General features: G+C 38.6%; 1 protein-coding gene across 2 annotated transcripts in view; it reads right to left on the reverse strand.

The window, feature by feature from the left end:
* The window catches only part of AGPAT5 (1-acylglycerol-3-phosphate O-acyltransferase 5), a 61,031-nt gene that overhangs the window by 22,137 nt on the left and 22,159 nt on the right, over positions 1 to 16,735 (reverse strand). For both annotated transcript variants that reach the window (XR_003520895.1, XM_027599517.1), the window contains exons 4-5: positions 16,102 to 16,191; positions 2,676 to 2,766 (exon numbers count right to left, since the gene is read on the reverse strand). Coding sequence is in view for 1 of the 2 variants with exons in the window: in XM_027599517.1 (XP_027455318.1) it covers positions 2,676 to 2,766; positions 16,102 to 16,191 (181 nt within the window). In the remaining variant the exon portion in view is untranslated. The remainder of the gene's footprint in view (positions 1 to 2,675; positions 2,767 to 16,101; positions 16,192 to 16,735) is intronic.

Raw genomic sequence — 16,735 nt, forward strand, 5'->3', positions numbered from 1 at the left:
TAAACAAAATCAGAGATCTTTACAACAGAACATTTCTGAAACTAATACATAAATGTGAACTGTACCTCCCCAAGGGAAGGATATAAAATGCAACGTTCTCTAAATACTTTTGGAGATGACAGTTTTTTAAAAAAGCCATTTTATGGTTTCTGTTGTAGAATATACTTTTTTTTTAATTTTTAATTTTTTGCTTTCCCTTGAGATAGTTCATTTTAGGTTTTTATTTTAAGGGTGCCTGGGTGGTTCAGTTGGTTAAGCATCTGCCTTTGGCTCAGGTCATGATCTGGGGGTCCTGGGACCGAGCCCGCATCGGGCTCTCTGCTCAGCGGGGAGCCTGCTTCTCCCTCTGCCTGCCGCTCCCCTTGCTCATGCACTCTCTCCCCCCCTCTCTCTAATAAATAAAATCCTTCAAGAAAAAGTTTTTATTTTAATTGCAGTTAGTTAACATACAGTATAATATTAGTTTCAGGTGTACAATATAGTGATTCAACACTTCCATATATCACCCGGTGCTCATCAGGATGCACTTCTGAATCCCCATCAGCTATTTCACTCATCCCCCACCCACCTCCCCTCTGGTAACCCCCATCAGCGTATTCTCTATAGTTAGTAGTCTGTTTTTTGGTTTGCCTCTCTTTCCTTTGCTCATTTGTTTTGTTTCTTAAATTCCACATATGAGTGAGATGATATGGTATCTTTCTCTGACTTACTTCACTTGGCATCATACTCTCTAGCTCCATTCACATCTTGCAAATGGCAAAATTTCATTCTTTTTATGGCTGAGTAAAATTCCATTATATATACAGACCACATCTTTATCCATTCATCAATCAGTGGACACTTGGGCTGCTTCCATAATTTGGCAATTGTTGATAATGCTGTTATAAACACTGGGGTGCATGTATCCTTTTGAATTAGTGTTTTTGTATTCTTTGGGCAAATACCCAGTAGTGCAACTGCTGGATCATGGGGTAGTTCTATTTTTAACTTTGTGAGGAACCTCCATACTGTTTTCCAGAGTGGCTGCACCAGTCTGCATTCCCACCAAGAGAGCATGAGTGTTCCTCTTTCTCCACATCCTCACCAACACCTGTTGTTTCTTGTGGTATTGATTTTAGCCATTCTGACAGGTGTGAGGTGGTATTTCATTGTGGTTTTGATTTGTATTTCCCTGATGATGAGTGATGTTGAGCATTACTGGCCCTTGGGCCAATCAAGTGAAGCTCTCTCCCGGGCAGCTATACCTACAGGTCTAGAGTCAAACAGATACGGGTGGAAGAAAGCTTTTTGTTGAGCCATCAGCAGTCAAATAAATGGTGGCTAACGCTATGCATCTGGATGAAGGCCACAAGGAAAAATATGAAGATGAAATGAAAGAAAGAGCAAAGTCAGACAATAGAAACAACATATGAAACAGGAAAGAATGAAGCAGAAGGAGGAGGCTAGAAAGGGGACTGACCAGGAATCACCAGAGAGGGAGGGGGAAATGGAGAGAAGCCCTAAAGAAGTCTAGGGAAAGAATTCCAATAAGGGAAGTATCAAGAATGTTGTATCAGATCCCAATGAATTAATTAAAATTGACAACATTAAAAATTCATTTCCCTTGACGCGCACGATCACATGTGGGTAGGAGCTACCATGTTGCTCAGAGCAGATACAGGCACTGCTATTGCTGTAACAAGTTCCCCTAGACAGCGCTGCACAGGCCCTGCAATCAGATCAACAGCAAGGCATTTGCTCAGTAAGTGCCTGGAGATCAGTGTATGGCGATCGTGTACTAATTCATAGTCCGTCTTCAAGGGCAACTTTTGAGAACACAGCATAGCCACTGTTTTCTGTTTATATCCCAAATTGGCGAAACTGAATAGCTTATAAGTGTATTAGTTATCCAACTTTCTAAAATATGGACATTAAGAACATTCCTGTTGGGGACATTCATAACTTCCAAGTACTGTGAACCAACTTTGTGTCACATTCCACGAGACTTCACATACTTCTAATGTAATTCTTACACAGAGGCAGGCATAGGTATGCCTATGAGGTACAACTGTCTTAAGAGATGAGGAGACAGGGCGCCTGGGTGGCTCAGTTGGTTAAGCGAGTGCCTTCGGCTCAGGTCATGATCCTGGAGTCCCGGGATCGAGTCCCACATCGCTTCTCCCTCTGACCCTCTTCCCTCTCGTGCTCTCTATCTCTCGCTCTCTCTCTCTCAAATAAATAAATAAAATCTTTAAAAAAAAAAAAAAAAGATGAGGAGACAAGCTGAGCCTGTGAGGCAACTTGCACCCACACAGCTGACAGACATCAGAGTTTGGATTCCAGTCCAGGTCTGTCAGCCCACAGAACAGAGACTCTTTCCGTCACACACAACCCATAATGGAGAAAAAGCCTCCACAATCCGGTACCTAGCCAGATTTTCACTAAATCCATGGCACTGGAATATGTATTTTAGCAAGCACTTGAATTCAAGCTCTCAGATATATATAATAACATGCATATGAATTAATGAAGAAACTTCATTTCCTAAGAGATAATACATGCATTCCCTGAAGAAATGAATACATTTACTCATTTCCTTTATTGTAAAACATAAATATCCTCTCCAGGAACAAAAACTGAAAAGGTATTTATTTTTAAAAATGATTTTTTTCAAGTACAGTCAAATTTTTACTTACCTTCTTGAGCAGCAAATGTTTGACTAGCTGAAATGACTTTCGTTAGTTCTGGATTATACCTTGTTCCCTCTGGAAAAATCACAAGATACATCTGTGAAACAGAGAAATTCAGTTTGTTTTGTGAACTTACCAGTGCCAACCCTATTAATGCTAAGAGAGTATTTTCTATGGTGGGAAAAATGTATATTCATTTTACATGTGACCTTCATTTCAAGCAGAGCAACCAAAATGCAAAAATGCAATTAAATCTTAACATGAATTATATTTAAAACGCAGTCATACATTCACTGGTAGGTCAATCATGAAGACTCCAACAACGTTTCTAATTACACACTAATATTCATTAATTAAAAATTTGCTCATAAAATTCTCACTCGTTTAAAGCCTCAATTAAAGAGCTCTTTTCCCCTAAGATTCTGAAAAATGACATTTTTAAATGGTGCAAATTTTAGACATCAGTGTCCCTAAGTATCAATAATAAAAGCATATCTCATCTGAAGCAATATCTAAATTTCCACAACATAAAATGTACTAAGTATTCACACTTCAGAAGATTCCCGTAGCATTCTTATTTTACACAGCTCCCTTAATGCATTTAAACAATTCAATCTATAAGCAGCTTCACAAATTGAAATAATGCACTTATAAAGGAGAAAGCTGGATGTTTACTAAGTAATCAGTTAGTCTAAGCTTTTACTTTTATCTGTTTGGGAAAATAAAGACGGAAACAGTGAAAGTATACAATGAGAAACTCCTAACTTTAGCGGTGAGTTACCCCAAACTACACCAGCACGGTTACTTGAGGGCCGGAACACACAACGAAGGCGCTCGTAGCAAGTCTTTCCAAACACAAACAATACAGGGAACATAGGGTTAGAACCACAGCAGGAAAGAAAGTGATGTCCACCGTATCCAGCCTCACCTGATCCCAGGTGATGCTGTCTACGCATCTGGCACAGAATCGTTCCCTTATCCGCGTGATCTGTGATTATAAAACTCCTACATAATAAACCAATGGGAAAGTTCACATTTTTTCATTAGTAGATAAACTCAGGATTAATCTCTTCCAAACTTTCACCTGAAAAACTTGTATTACTGGTTGCTCTACAATTCTGCATTTTCAGCTTCCCTGAAAATATATATACTTTTTATTCATCCATATAAATTGTCTTTAGAACCCACTATCTTTGCCTAACTTAGAAATTACTAGATTTCTATATATCCTAACGAAAGATTAACCACAGCTGCCATGAAAATGTAGAAAAATGGGTAAAACTAAGAAAAAAAATTAAAATTAGTTCCCAAACCCACAAATTCATTATCACGAGAACATATTTTAAATCAGCTTATGGGGCAACTAGCTGGCTCACTCGGTAGAGCACACGACTCCCCACTGTGGGGTCATAGGTTCCAGCCCCACACTGAGTGTAGAGATGCCTTAAAAAAAATATTAAAAAAAATAAAATCTTTAACATCAGTAAACTTTGTATTCAAAGCCATGAAACCAATCACTGATGATTTTTAGCTTTTAGTTCAAGTATTCAAAAATAAAATGATTTATAATTTGAATGGTTATTAGTAATTCATGTGGTGTTATTTTCCCATCTCTTACACATTTCATTAGAAAGAACACTGATGGTCGACAAGAAAGCAAGAATGAACAGTTCTTTCAGGGCTCATTCAAGAAGTATTTCTTATATACCTATTATGTGCCAGGTGCTATGTAGGATAATGAAATAAACATGGTCTTTAGAGACAAGTGAGAAAAAAGTACATTAAACAAATTTTACAAATATAATTACACTTCTATGACTGTGAAGAAGAAGAGCAAGATGTTATGAAGGAGAATAACAAGAGGGTAAGTGGAGTGGATGATGGGCCTAAGACCTAAATAATGGTAAAAGAATGAGTGCTTTCACCAACAGATGGGTAACAAGGCAAGGATGCCCCCTCTCACCAGCGCTAGTCAGGGCTGTTCTAGAGGTTCTAGCCAGGGCACTTAGGCAAGACAGAGAAACAAAAGGCATCCAGATTAAAAGAAAGAAGTAAAACTGTATTTATAACACAAATGACACAACTGTCCATGTAAGAAACCTAAGAAACATTACTGTTTTTTTAATGTTGCTAAATAATAAGTCTAGTAGGGTTACAGAACAAAAAATCAATATACTGAATGTTTAGATACAACAGACATAAATTAAAAAATAATGCCATCTACAAGTAGCATCAGAAAACATGAAATTAAGAATTTATTTCAGCAAGAATAATAAAAGGGGAGCGGCAAAGAGGCAGGAAGACAGGACCATGTCGAAGGGCCCCGGGCCCGGCGGCTCCGCAGCTTCCTTGGTGCCCCCGGCCGCTACCGCTCAGGTGCTGCAGGCACAGCCCGCGAAAGTGCAGCACTACACCCATGTTAGATACTAAAGAAGGCTTCCCCACAGTCCATTTGCATCTGCTTTGGTGGTTTCTGTCAACCTACAAAGACTGACTTATTGGCAAGGGCAGCTGGACAACTCTGAGAGCAACTTAGAGAAATCCATCTTGGGCACACTCTATAAAGGAGCTCCTTCCCTGGAAACAGCACCCCAGATAAGTGCACAAAAGCAAGACACCCTCGTGGACCTACTTCCTCCCGCTTTCAACACCCTGATGCCTGAAGCTATGCTTGATACTAAAGGAGGTTTTCCCACATTTGCATCTTCTGTGTTTTGAAATTGCAACTATGGACAGTTATGGCTAATCCTAGTAGATTGTCTTCCCTTCTTTTAACATCTTGGATGAACTTGGGGCACACTAATGTGTTAAGTGAAGATGGATGTTGAATGTACTGTGTAGATTCACACCAGCCAGCCATCTTAAAACACTGCATGGGCCACAGAGATATCTGCGGAGAAAGTATGGGTAAAATCAGTGCATATAATAGTTTGTAGAATTTGACAGCAGTATCAAGAGCTGATGAGGAAGAGAAGATGGAAAGGACTCTAGGGACTTAAAAATCTCATAGCGTTCTCTGTGAGGTGACCTTTTTCCTGTTGGGGGCTCAACTTATTTAGGAGATAAAGAAGATACTCAGGCCTGTGATAATATCATCATGTCATATCTGAGCTTATTGAAATGTTTCATCCCTTTTCTTATTCTTTATATCACAGTTTACTTTTTGTGTTCCTAAGTCGACTCATTTGTCTCCTGCTAGTATTTGAAACATCATGTGGCCACCATAAGTCCTAACAAATTAACTTCTAATGAGGAGGCGAAAGGCCCATGTGCCCACCTTCCTGTGAAATTTTGGCATTGTCACGAAACTACCCCCACTGAGGAGACGTGGTTATGCTTAGGAAAGAAGAGGTTGAGAAAAACTTTTGGCCTGCTGTTTTATGACTTAAAAGTTTCAAATAGTAGTTTTTTATATGTAAGTTTCTATTAATACTGGTAAGAACATTACTATGTCTTTTTGATGTAACTTTTACTGCTCAGAGGTGCCAAGTATTTGGTAGCCCATCACATTAGGATTTGTGTAAATCAGTCTATCCAAATATAACAAATTAGAAGCCCGTACTTGTATTTTCTATTTAAAAGAAAAAACCCAAAACTTAAATTTTATAATTGAACTAAGAGTACTTTATAATGAATACATAAAATGAATATTAAATTTCTAGTAGAGCCTGTTGAAGTTAACATTTTTGTTTTTTATTTTTAGTAACTTATTTTGTGGTTATTGTAATTATGGCCTGTTAAAAAAACTCCCCAACGTATTTAAAAAAAAAAAAAAAGAATTTATTTCGGCAAATGTGGATACCTTTGGCAAAAGATATGTAAACCTGTCCAGTTAAAAACCACAAAATGCTGCTGAGAGACACTAAAGAAGACCTAAATAAAGACTGTGTTTTGGGGTCCAAAGATTCAATATTGTTATGATAGCAATTCTTCCCAGATTTATCTATAGATTCAATGCAATCCAAATAAAAAAACCCAGCAAGCTTTTATACAGAAACTGACAAGCTGATTTTAGAATTTATATGGGAAATGCAAAGGACCTAAAACAGCCAAGTGACTTTGAAAAAGAACAAATATATAAGATTTAACTACACCAGATTTCAAAACTTATAATAACGCAAGAGTAATCAAGAGAGTGTGGCATAGGCATGGGGATATACAGACAGATCAGTGGAACAGAATAAATGGTTCAGAAACAGACCCACACGTATGCAATCAATTTATTTCAAACAATGGGGAAAAGAATAACCTTCACAGTAAGTGGTGATCGATGTCCATATTTAGACACACAAACCTTGACCTTACACCGAATACAAAAGTTAACTCAAAATGGGCCATAGACCTAAATGCAAACTAAAACTATAAAACTTCCAAAAGAAAACAAAGGAGAAAATCTTAGTATCATTGAGTTTGGCAAAACCTTTTACAGTAGGACAGAAAAAGCAGAAATTTTAGGAGAGATCAATAAATCGGAGGTAGGCAAAATTTTTAAAACTTTGGTTCTTTAAGACTCTGTTATGATGAAAAGGCAAGTCACTGATGCAAAGAAAGACTCATACAGGAATATTATGAGGAGTTACATTTTAACAGCCCCAAACTGGCCATTACTCCACAAAGCAGATGATCTTTTATAGGAAATCATATATACAAAGACTGTAACTAGAGAAAGAGTATAGAACAGTCTGAATACTTGGCTTCAAACCCCAGACTCCACTTACAGGCTCTGAGAGCTGGGATAAATTGCTTATCCTCTCTGTGCCTGGAGCTTCTTGTCTACAAAAGGAAAGGATGGCTGTACCTCCAACTGGTAGGGATACTGTAATGATAAAGGTGATAATTTATGTAGTCTAATTAACATGGTGCTTGGTGCAAAATAATACTGCAATTTGCTGTTGTTTAAAACAGATGTGCTTTCGAAACGTGAGATGACTCATCAGGGGCAAAGAAGAGTGACAGAACCTGAGCAGTGGCCAAGAGCCTTCCCCAGAATCAGCTCTGCGTGCTGCATTCACAAGGACAGCAGCCTCTAAAGGCTGCACGGCCAAAGCAGGTCTCCTCGTTCTAATGAGAGCTGAGCATGACACAGAGCACAGATTAGAGTCAAGATTTTAAAGTAAAACTTTTTTCCTCCTTCAGCTGTTCACACCTGATAACTTCCTCACCACTGCTTTCCCACTGCCGACCAAAAAGGCAGCTCTCTTCTCAGTTCCCATGGAGATGGCGAAGGTGGCAACAGAGGAGGGAAAGGACTAAACGTGGAGCATCAGGGCAAAAAAAGAAAGACTCCGGGGCAGGGTGCCCGTCTCTGGACCCACTTCCAATTAAGGAAAATCCCTGCTCGAGGACAGGGAAGCCCCAAGGATGACAGGAAATAACTGGCAAATAGTCACAAACAAACCAAATTACGTACAAGGTTATTGCTACTGTTCATAGAAATCTTTTATTCTACTAAGTTTTCATTTAAAAGGAACCAGAGATTCTGTTTTCTTTAATGAGGACTGACTTTGCGTATAAGATCTCTATTCAAGATGTGAGGTACCATCTTAAGCATAGATACTTCAGACTCTAGTGGAAATCAGCAAGCTATTTCATATTAAAATTCCATTCAAAAAGAAAAGAGCTATTTAAGAGTTTAAAATATATTCACATTACAACCAGTTATGGAACTGATGACTTTCTGTTAAAAACAGCCTTTTCTCCATGCTTTGGATAAATTAATTTGTGTGTGTGTGTGTGTGTGTGTGGTTAACAGGTTGTATTTATTATTTTCTATAGTTTCTAAAAAGTAGACTATATTGTAAGACTATGTTAAAAATAATTCTTTACACAGTTTTTGGAAGTAAAAGATACAATTTTCAAACTAAAATCAGTTAATAGTCTTGAATTTATAGAAGCAAGTTAAGGTTAAATTTAAATATCTGAAGCAGTTTCTATATTAAAGCATTTCCAAGAAATAGAAAACTAAGAGATTTAGATAAAGCACCAGCTGTCATCATCTCACCAAGTTAACGCTAGTTCCTCATTGGTCCCCATCACATGAAGAATGGGAAGGAACACTTATAGAAAGAAACAGAACCCTGAAATTACATTTACTTAAGGGTTTCCCCCAAAGGCATCTTGGTCAAGTTAAAACATTTCTGAGGAACAGAAATAGGTTATAATAGTTAAGGCTCAAGATCATGCATTCATAATAAAATACAACTACTGACATTTAAGTGATATTGAATGTATTTAAAGTTTGCCATTTAAGTCAACAGTATACATATTTTCTTTCTGAATCCTTTAGGATTTTGTAGGCACACTGAAATCAATCTTCATACAAAGGGAACAAATATCAGAACCTTGTACTGCATGGATGCAAGTGGCTGCATATTTTTTAAATTTTATTTTATTATGTTGTGTTAGTCACCATACATTACATCATTAGTTTCTGATGTAGTGTTCCATGATTCATTGTTTGCTTATAACACAACACCCAGTGCTCCGTGCAGGACGTGCCCTCTTTAATACCCATCACCAGGCTAACCCATCGCCCCCCTCCCCTCTAGAACCCTCAGTTTGTTTCTCAGAGTCCATCGTCTCTCATGGTTCATCTCCCCCTCTGATTCCCCCCCCTTCATTCTTCCCTTCTTGCTATCTTTTTTTTTTTAACATATAATGTATTATTTGTTTCAGAGGTACCGATCCGTGATTCAACAGTCTTACACAATTCACAGCGCTCACCATAGCACATACCCTCCCCAATGTCTATCACCCAGCCACCCCATCCCTCCCAGCCCCCACCACTCCAGCAACCCTCAGTTTGTTTCCTGAGATTAAGAATTCCTCATATCAGTGAGATCATATGATACTTTGAGTCTCAGTTTCATTCCCAAATGAAGACTCAGGATAGCTGTGAGCATAAAAGGAAGTATATGAAAATATCAAGCACTGTGTGGCAGGCTCTTTATATTGTTTCCTTCCCCTCTGGTTTTTAAAAATTCTCTCTAGCTCACTAAAGAGTTTCAAAGCAGGCACATTTATATGGAAATGATATCTCAGAACTTAATAAACTTTGATTAGCTAGACATCTTTTAATTACTGCTTTCTCTTTAAATAAAAAGCCATTTCATATTTAGATGTACAGAATATAAACAAGATAGTTCATCTCTGCTTTCTTTCCTCCAAATTAATCCAGTCTAGCAAACCACAACTGTTAAAAAGGGTCTTTCTAAAATTACAATCAGAAACTTTCAACTCATTAAAAATTCCATTATACATTTACAGAGGGAAAAAATGCAAAAAACTGGTGGATATAAAGTAACAATCTCCTTCCTCAAAGAGCTTAATTTAAGTATGAAAGTGCTACAGGTATGATCAGAAAACAATTACAAAATCACACAAATGCATACATGAATGTGGCAGGCAGAATAATGCCCCCTCCCCCAAATGTCCACATCCTAATCTTTAAGAATCTGTGACTACGTTATAGAACATGGCAAGGGGGAGTGAAGACTGCTAGCATTGGACTGAGGGATAATGAGATCAGCCTAGAATGTCCAGGTGGGGCCAATGTCCTCACAAGGGTTCTAAAGATGAAAGAGGGAGGCAGAAGACTCAGAACTGGAATGATGGCTGCAAAAAAAGACCAGCTATTGCTGGCTTTGAAGACAGAAAGAAGCCATGACCTAGGGAATGCAGGCAACCTTCAGAATCCGAAAGAGGCAAGAAAATGGATTCTCCCTTACAGTCTCCAGAAGGGACCTCAGCCCCAATGACACCACGATTTTAGTCCAGTGAGACCCATTTTGCACTGCTGATCTCCAGAATGGTTAAGATAAATGTACGTTATTTTTCCTAGCTTTTTAAGGGTGTGATTGACAATACAAACTGTATACATTTAAGGTATACAATGTGATATCTTAATATACACAGACATTGTAAAATGATTACCACAAAGTAATATACCTACCCATCACCTTGCATAGTTACCATATTTTTTGTGTGTGGTAAAAACACTTAAAATCTATTCTTTTTAACAAATTTCAAGTATACAATATGGTATTATTAACTACAGGCATCATGCCGTACTTACGTCCTCAGAACTTACTCGTCTTATAACTGAAAGTTTGTACCCTTTGACCAACACATCCCCATTTCCTCCACTCCCTAAGGCCCCGGTAAACCATTGCTCTATTCCTCAGTTAAAATTCCACATGCAAGTGAGACCATGCAGTATTTGTTGTTCTATGTCTGGTTTATTTCAGTTAGTGTAATGCCCTCGAGGTTCATCCACATTGTCATAAATGACAGGACTTCCTTCTTTTTTAACATTGAAAAATATTCCATTGTGTATACATACATTTTTTTTTTTTTACTCATTTGTTGATGGACATTTAGGTTATTTCCATACCTTGTTATTGTGAATAATGCTACAGTGAACAGGACTGCGGGAAATAATCCTATTTCTTTTGAATATATACCCAGAAGTGGAATTGCTGGATATGATATCTCTATTTTTAATCTTCTGAGGAAACTCCATTCCATTTTTTGTAATGGCTGTACCAATTTATATTACCGCCGAAAATGTCTAAGCGTTCTCTTTTCTCTAAATCCTCAACCAATCCTTAACTTTTGAAAACTATTTTAACAGTCATTGTAACAGGTGTCACATATTAATCTCATTACAGCTGTGACGGGCATTTCCCTGATGACAAGTGAGGCTGAGCACCTTTTCATATACCTGTCGGCCATTTAACTGTAGGTCTTCTTTGGAGAAATGTCTTTTAAGTCCTTTGCCCATTGCTTAAATTGAGCTATTTGGTTTTTTTTTGCTGGTGGACTGCATGTTAATCTTGAAAATTAGCCTTGGATATGTCGTTTGCAAATATTTTCTCCCTTTCTGCAGGTTGTTTTTTCATTTTTGTCAATTACTTCCTTTGCTGTGCAGAAACGTTTTAGTTTGGTGTAGTCCTACTTATTTTTGCTTCTGCTGCCTGTACTTTTGCGGTTGGTGAGTTTGTGGTAATCTGTTACAGCGTGATCAGAAGCTACTACAAGAAGCATAACTTTCAAACATGTTATTTAATCCTAGCTACCAAGTGAATTATTAATAGATTTAACATACAAAGAAAACAAGCTTAGAAAAGTTAAGTGACTTGTGCAAAGTAACAAAGTTTAAATGGCAGACCTGAGAAATGAACCCACATCTGATTTGGCCTCAAAGTGACAACCACTCATGGCACTGCCAGTCTGTAATTCAGCACTGTTGCATGAACATTCAAAAGCTACAGTTCTGCCCTTGAAAAACAGAAAGTTCTCTGGTAGCCCAAAGTAAAAGACTACGTTATTTGAACAAGCCTTCCTAATGAAAATTTAAAAAGCTGGATATAACGTCATTTAAAAATTATCAAAGAGCTGAAAGATAAAAATCAAAGCCTGTGGACCTTCTATTAAGAGTGAAAAGAAGTTGGGACGCCTGGGTGGCTCAGTCGGTTAAGCGCATGCCCTCGGCTCAGGTCATGATCCCAAGGTCCTAGATTGAGCCCCACATCGGGATCCTCGCTCAGCGGGAAGCCTGCTCCTCCCTGTCCTTCTGCCTGCCACTCCCCCTGCTTGTGCTCTCTCTCAATCTCTCTCTCAAAAAAACGAAAAAAAAAAAAAGTGAAAAGACGTAAAAGGAACACCAAAGGCTATACTCTGAGAGCAAAAGTAAACCAGAAGTCAATCAGTCTCACATGGATTTGCAACTTTGGTCTAGTTAACCTCAAGTTCAGAATTCGGTTGGGTGGGCTCACACTGAAGAAGCTTTAAGGGGCCCAGCTAAACAAATGCAAATATTCTCTGGAGGAAGGCACTTTCTACTCTTCGAGTTGATTTCTACAGATAATTTTCCAAATAGAATTGGGAGCAAATAAAGATAACCAAGCACATAAGGAAAGAAAGTACCATGAGCAAGAATTGGCAGAAAACGGCAGGGCTTCACATACTGAGATCACTAAATACATATTTACTTAATACATCTTTTAAATGATGCCTTCAATATTTAAAGAAACAAAGTTTGAAGATTAAAACAAAAATAACAGATTTGATAATAACCATACAGTACAGCATACCATGAAAAACACAATAAATTTAAAACACAGGTATTAAATGGATTTGTGGTACAGTGGATTGCATCTTGAAACACAAAGGACATTAGTAGAAAAACTTGAGAGATCTGAATAATCTGTAGGTCAATTAATAGTATGACACCGTTTCTTTCTTAGTTTTGACAAGTGTACCATGGTTTCTAAAGATGTTAATATTAAATGTTAACATTAAAAGTAGGTGAAGATTAAATGGGAAACTCTGGACTATCCATGCAATGTTTTTGTAAATCTAAAATCATTCCAAGTTTTACAACACATTAACAAAAAAACAGGAGGAGGCTTCCACTTAGGACAAAGAATATTACAAGAGTAACTGGGAAAACAACAAACTGAACCCTTCAGAGTTAAGGCTGCATGGCAACAACTCACCTGAACATCTAAGGAAAGAAGGCAATTCAGAGGAGAGGAGATTCATGCACACATTTACCTGGGGCAAATGCCAACAGATGGCAATAACAAGATTTAATTAAAATTTTAACAAGCTGCAAAAGGCTGAGTATGGGCTAGTTCAACAGAAGAACTCCTGGGGGCTACAGACACAGGACAATTTACCACAACTTTGTACAAACATAGAAATACACACACCCACATATACATGCAAACCAAAAAGAAGAAAAAGAGAAGTAGAAAAAGAAAAAAAGGCTGAGCCAGGGCAATGTCTTGCAAACTCATCCTCATGACGATGATGATGGTGGTGCAGGCTTGGGGGACAACAGAGCCAGTGCTGGGAAGGCACAAAGCCCAGCAGAGATCCTTCCCCTCTATCTTTCCTGTGGAACAACATTCTTAAACCCTCAAGGTGATGAAAATCCAACGCAGCTGGGGGGAAATGAACAGAAGGTTAAAACTTTCTGCAGGGGATGAGCAAGAATGCATCCTGGGCACAGATTTAGAGCTGGGAGCAAGGCAGGAGAGAAGCGGGGAGAAGCCTCCACCCCAAGACCCTTCCTGAGACTTAGACAACAAACCATGCCTTCCCTCTCTGCCTCCCCCCTCCCCTCCTCACCAAACTAACAAGATTTCAGTAACAAGTACCAGAGGACGCCGTTGGGGGAGGTGCAAAAAGGAGACTCTAAGTGTAGTGCAAAAAACTCAGTGTGGAACAGGCATTGAGAAAAACTCTCTAGCAAAACATCTCCCACCCTATACACAAAGTAAAGAATGCTACAGTAATTTGAAGTCTGTGAGAAAAATTATTGCAACAGTAAAACCCAAATCCGGTACAACTCCTGACTCAACTGACTCAAGCCCTCACTGAAGGCCTCACAAAAAGACAAGCGTAGCCATTCTCAGGTATCAAAACTACTTCAATCTCCACTGTCCTACTCAAGAGGCCCAACTTTCAACAAAATCGTAGCAGGTATAAAAAAGGCAAGATGAAGCAGTCTGAAGAGACAAAGCAATCAAAAATTTCAGAATCAGAGATGTTGTAATTACCAGATGGGGAATTTCAAACAACTACTAGCAACACAGTAAAGGTTCTAGTAGAAAAGGTGGGCAATCCTCATGATTGGATCATGATCAATCCTCATGATCAGATGGATACGTTTAGCACAGACATGGAAACTGTGAGACAGAATCAAAGGGAAATACTGGGAATGAAAAACAGGAACAGAGATGAAGAATGGCACCACCAGCAGACTAGGCAAAGCCAAGGGAACAATCAGTGAACAGGAAAATAGGTCAGTGGATATTACCTACACTGTAAGACAACAGGGAAAAAAAAGAGAGTGAAAAAAAACAAAACAAAAAACAGAAAAAGACTGTGGAACAAATAGCCCCAACGACATGTAATTGGAGAAGAGAGAACAGGGTAGGAATAACATTTAAAGAAATAAGAGCAAGGGATGGTCCAAAATTAATGACAGACATGAAACCAAAAGTCCAAGTTCAGAGAAGACCAAGCAGGATAAAGAGGGAGGAAAGAGAAAAAGAGCACACTAAGATGTATAATACTTAAACTGCTGCAAACCAAAAACAAAGAGAAACTCATGAAGGCAGCCAGAGAGAAAAAAACATGTAACACTGAGGAGGAGGGAGGGGGAGCCAGAGAGAAAAAGACATAACAGAGAAACAAGGGGAAACTGCATATAGAACACCGAAATCATGGAAAGAGGGGACTGAAGGCATCTGTTTGGCACAATGTCTACAGAATACCCAGGAGACCTCACAGCAGCTCCCCTGCCTGGGATGACGCATCGCTAGTGGGGAGAAGCGGGGTGGACTCTTTAATGTGTAAGTCAATGCTGAAATTTTAAATTATTTTTTGAAAAGACAGTAAATATACATATTGCCAATCTCTTCTGTCTTACGGAGATCTATAAACAACGGCCCCCATTCTGCCCAGTAAGCCAAATTTTCCAGAGTAAACAGACCTTTCAAAAGGCTACACTTTGTTCTCAAGGGTGAGTAGTAACAGGACGAAGGGGCACTACATTCTACGCCAGGTCATCCCAAACAGAACGCGGTTTCACAATGTCAGAACAACTAGACAAGGTTCATAAGCAAAAGTCTTGAACGTTAGAGCACTTCATCAGCTGACTGTGGAAAACTCATCTTTAAATATGAGTTCTGGCTGCTACCTATGAGCCCTGGCGAGGAGAGGAAAAGAGAAAGGAAGGCAGAGAGAAAACAAGAGGGAGGAGGAGGAGATTGAGGATGAGGGAGGAAAAAAAACAAAACTTGTGGCCGTGAGCTAAGTTCCTGCGCGCTGGTGACCAAAGCTCAAGCGGTCGCTGTGATCAGGGTGCTCTGCCCTCACAGGGAGCCGGGGGGAAAGCCCCTGGGCAGCAGTTAGCATCCTTCGAAGAGGATCCTGAGATTCCTTTTTTAGGGAACAAAGTTTTATGAAACAACACTTATACTGAATGATTCTTCATTTGCAGATATTCATACTTTTCTTGACTTTTCAAATAACTGAATGTATACAAGCAATCCAAATTTATACTGACACAAAGAAAATTTGTTTCTTTTGAAACTATATGTGATCCTGAAGATGAGCAATTAGTAGCTGAAGTGCAAGGTCGCAGGTGTGGTATGGACTTCCATTCACAAACCACAGTCACCCACCGTTCCTGTGCTCATCTGGAGGTCCTTACCACCAGCAAAGGACTGAAGAGTCTGCGGCCTCTTCCCGATGGCCGAAAACAGCCGCTCACCTCTATGTAGACGGTTTTTACTGCCTCAACTCTCAATTATTTATTCATGGAATAATACATTTTCAACACAATTCTTAAGTTCTAATTTAGTTCTTAAAAACTGGGAATTGATAAGGAAAATAATAAAAAGGAGCATGATCTTACTGGAGTTCCTGCGTTCATGTAGCTCTGCAGCTTGTTTCTCATGTCCTTTTCATTAAATTTGGCACTTCGCTTTACATAGATCCCTCCATGCTGTCACATTAAAAAAAAAAAGAAAAAGGGAGGGAAAATATTTACTATTAAAATATCAAATGGCCAGTCATCAAAAAGGTAACTTTACTCCCCAGAATAAAATTACATTTTAGGAATTAAACTATATTTAATACATTCAAATATTAGCATCTAATAAACATTTAACTAAAAGCTCTCCTAGGTTTCAACACAATTGAAATAAAAACTGCATGCTACATGGTACAGGAAAATACATGAACATTTAGTTTTGTCGAGAGTTAAAAACGCTTTCATTTTTTAAAATGAAAAACTCGATCAATAACATAGTTCTTAGCTCTCAATTTTTCCAGTGACGGAGAATCACTGAAAGTATCCTTAAAATGACAATACTTACGATCTTTAGGGATTTTTAAGACTGACCCAACTACCGATGTTTATGTAGCACTGTTATGAACTCAACTGTGTTCCCCCCAAATTTATATGTTGAAGTCCTAACCCCCAATACCTGATGGTATTTGGAGATGGGGCATTTAAGAAGGTAATCAGGTTAAACAAGGTCATTTAG

This window comes from Zalophus californianus, chromosome 2 (assembly GCF_009762305.2).
Source record: "Zalophus californianus isolate mZalCal1 chromosome 2, mZalCal1.pri.v2, whole genome shotgun sequence".
Lineage (NCBI taxonomy): Eukaryota > Metazoa > Chordata > Mammalia > Carnivora > Otariidae > Zalophus > Zalophus californianus.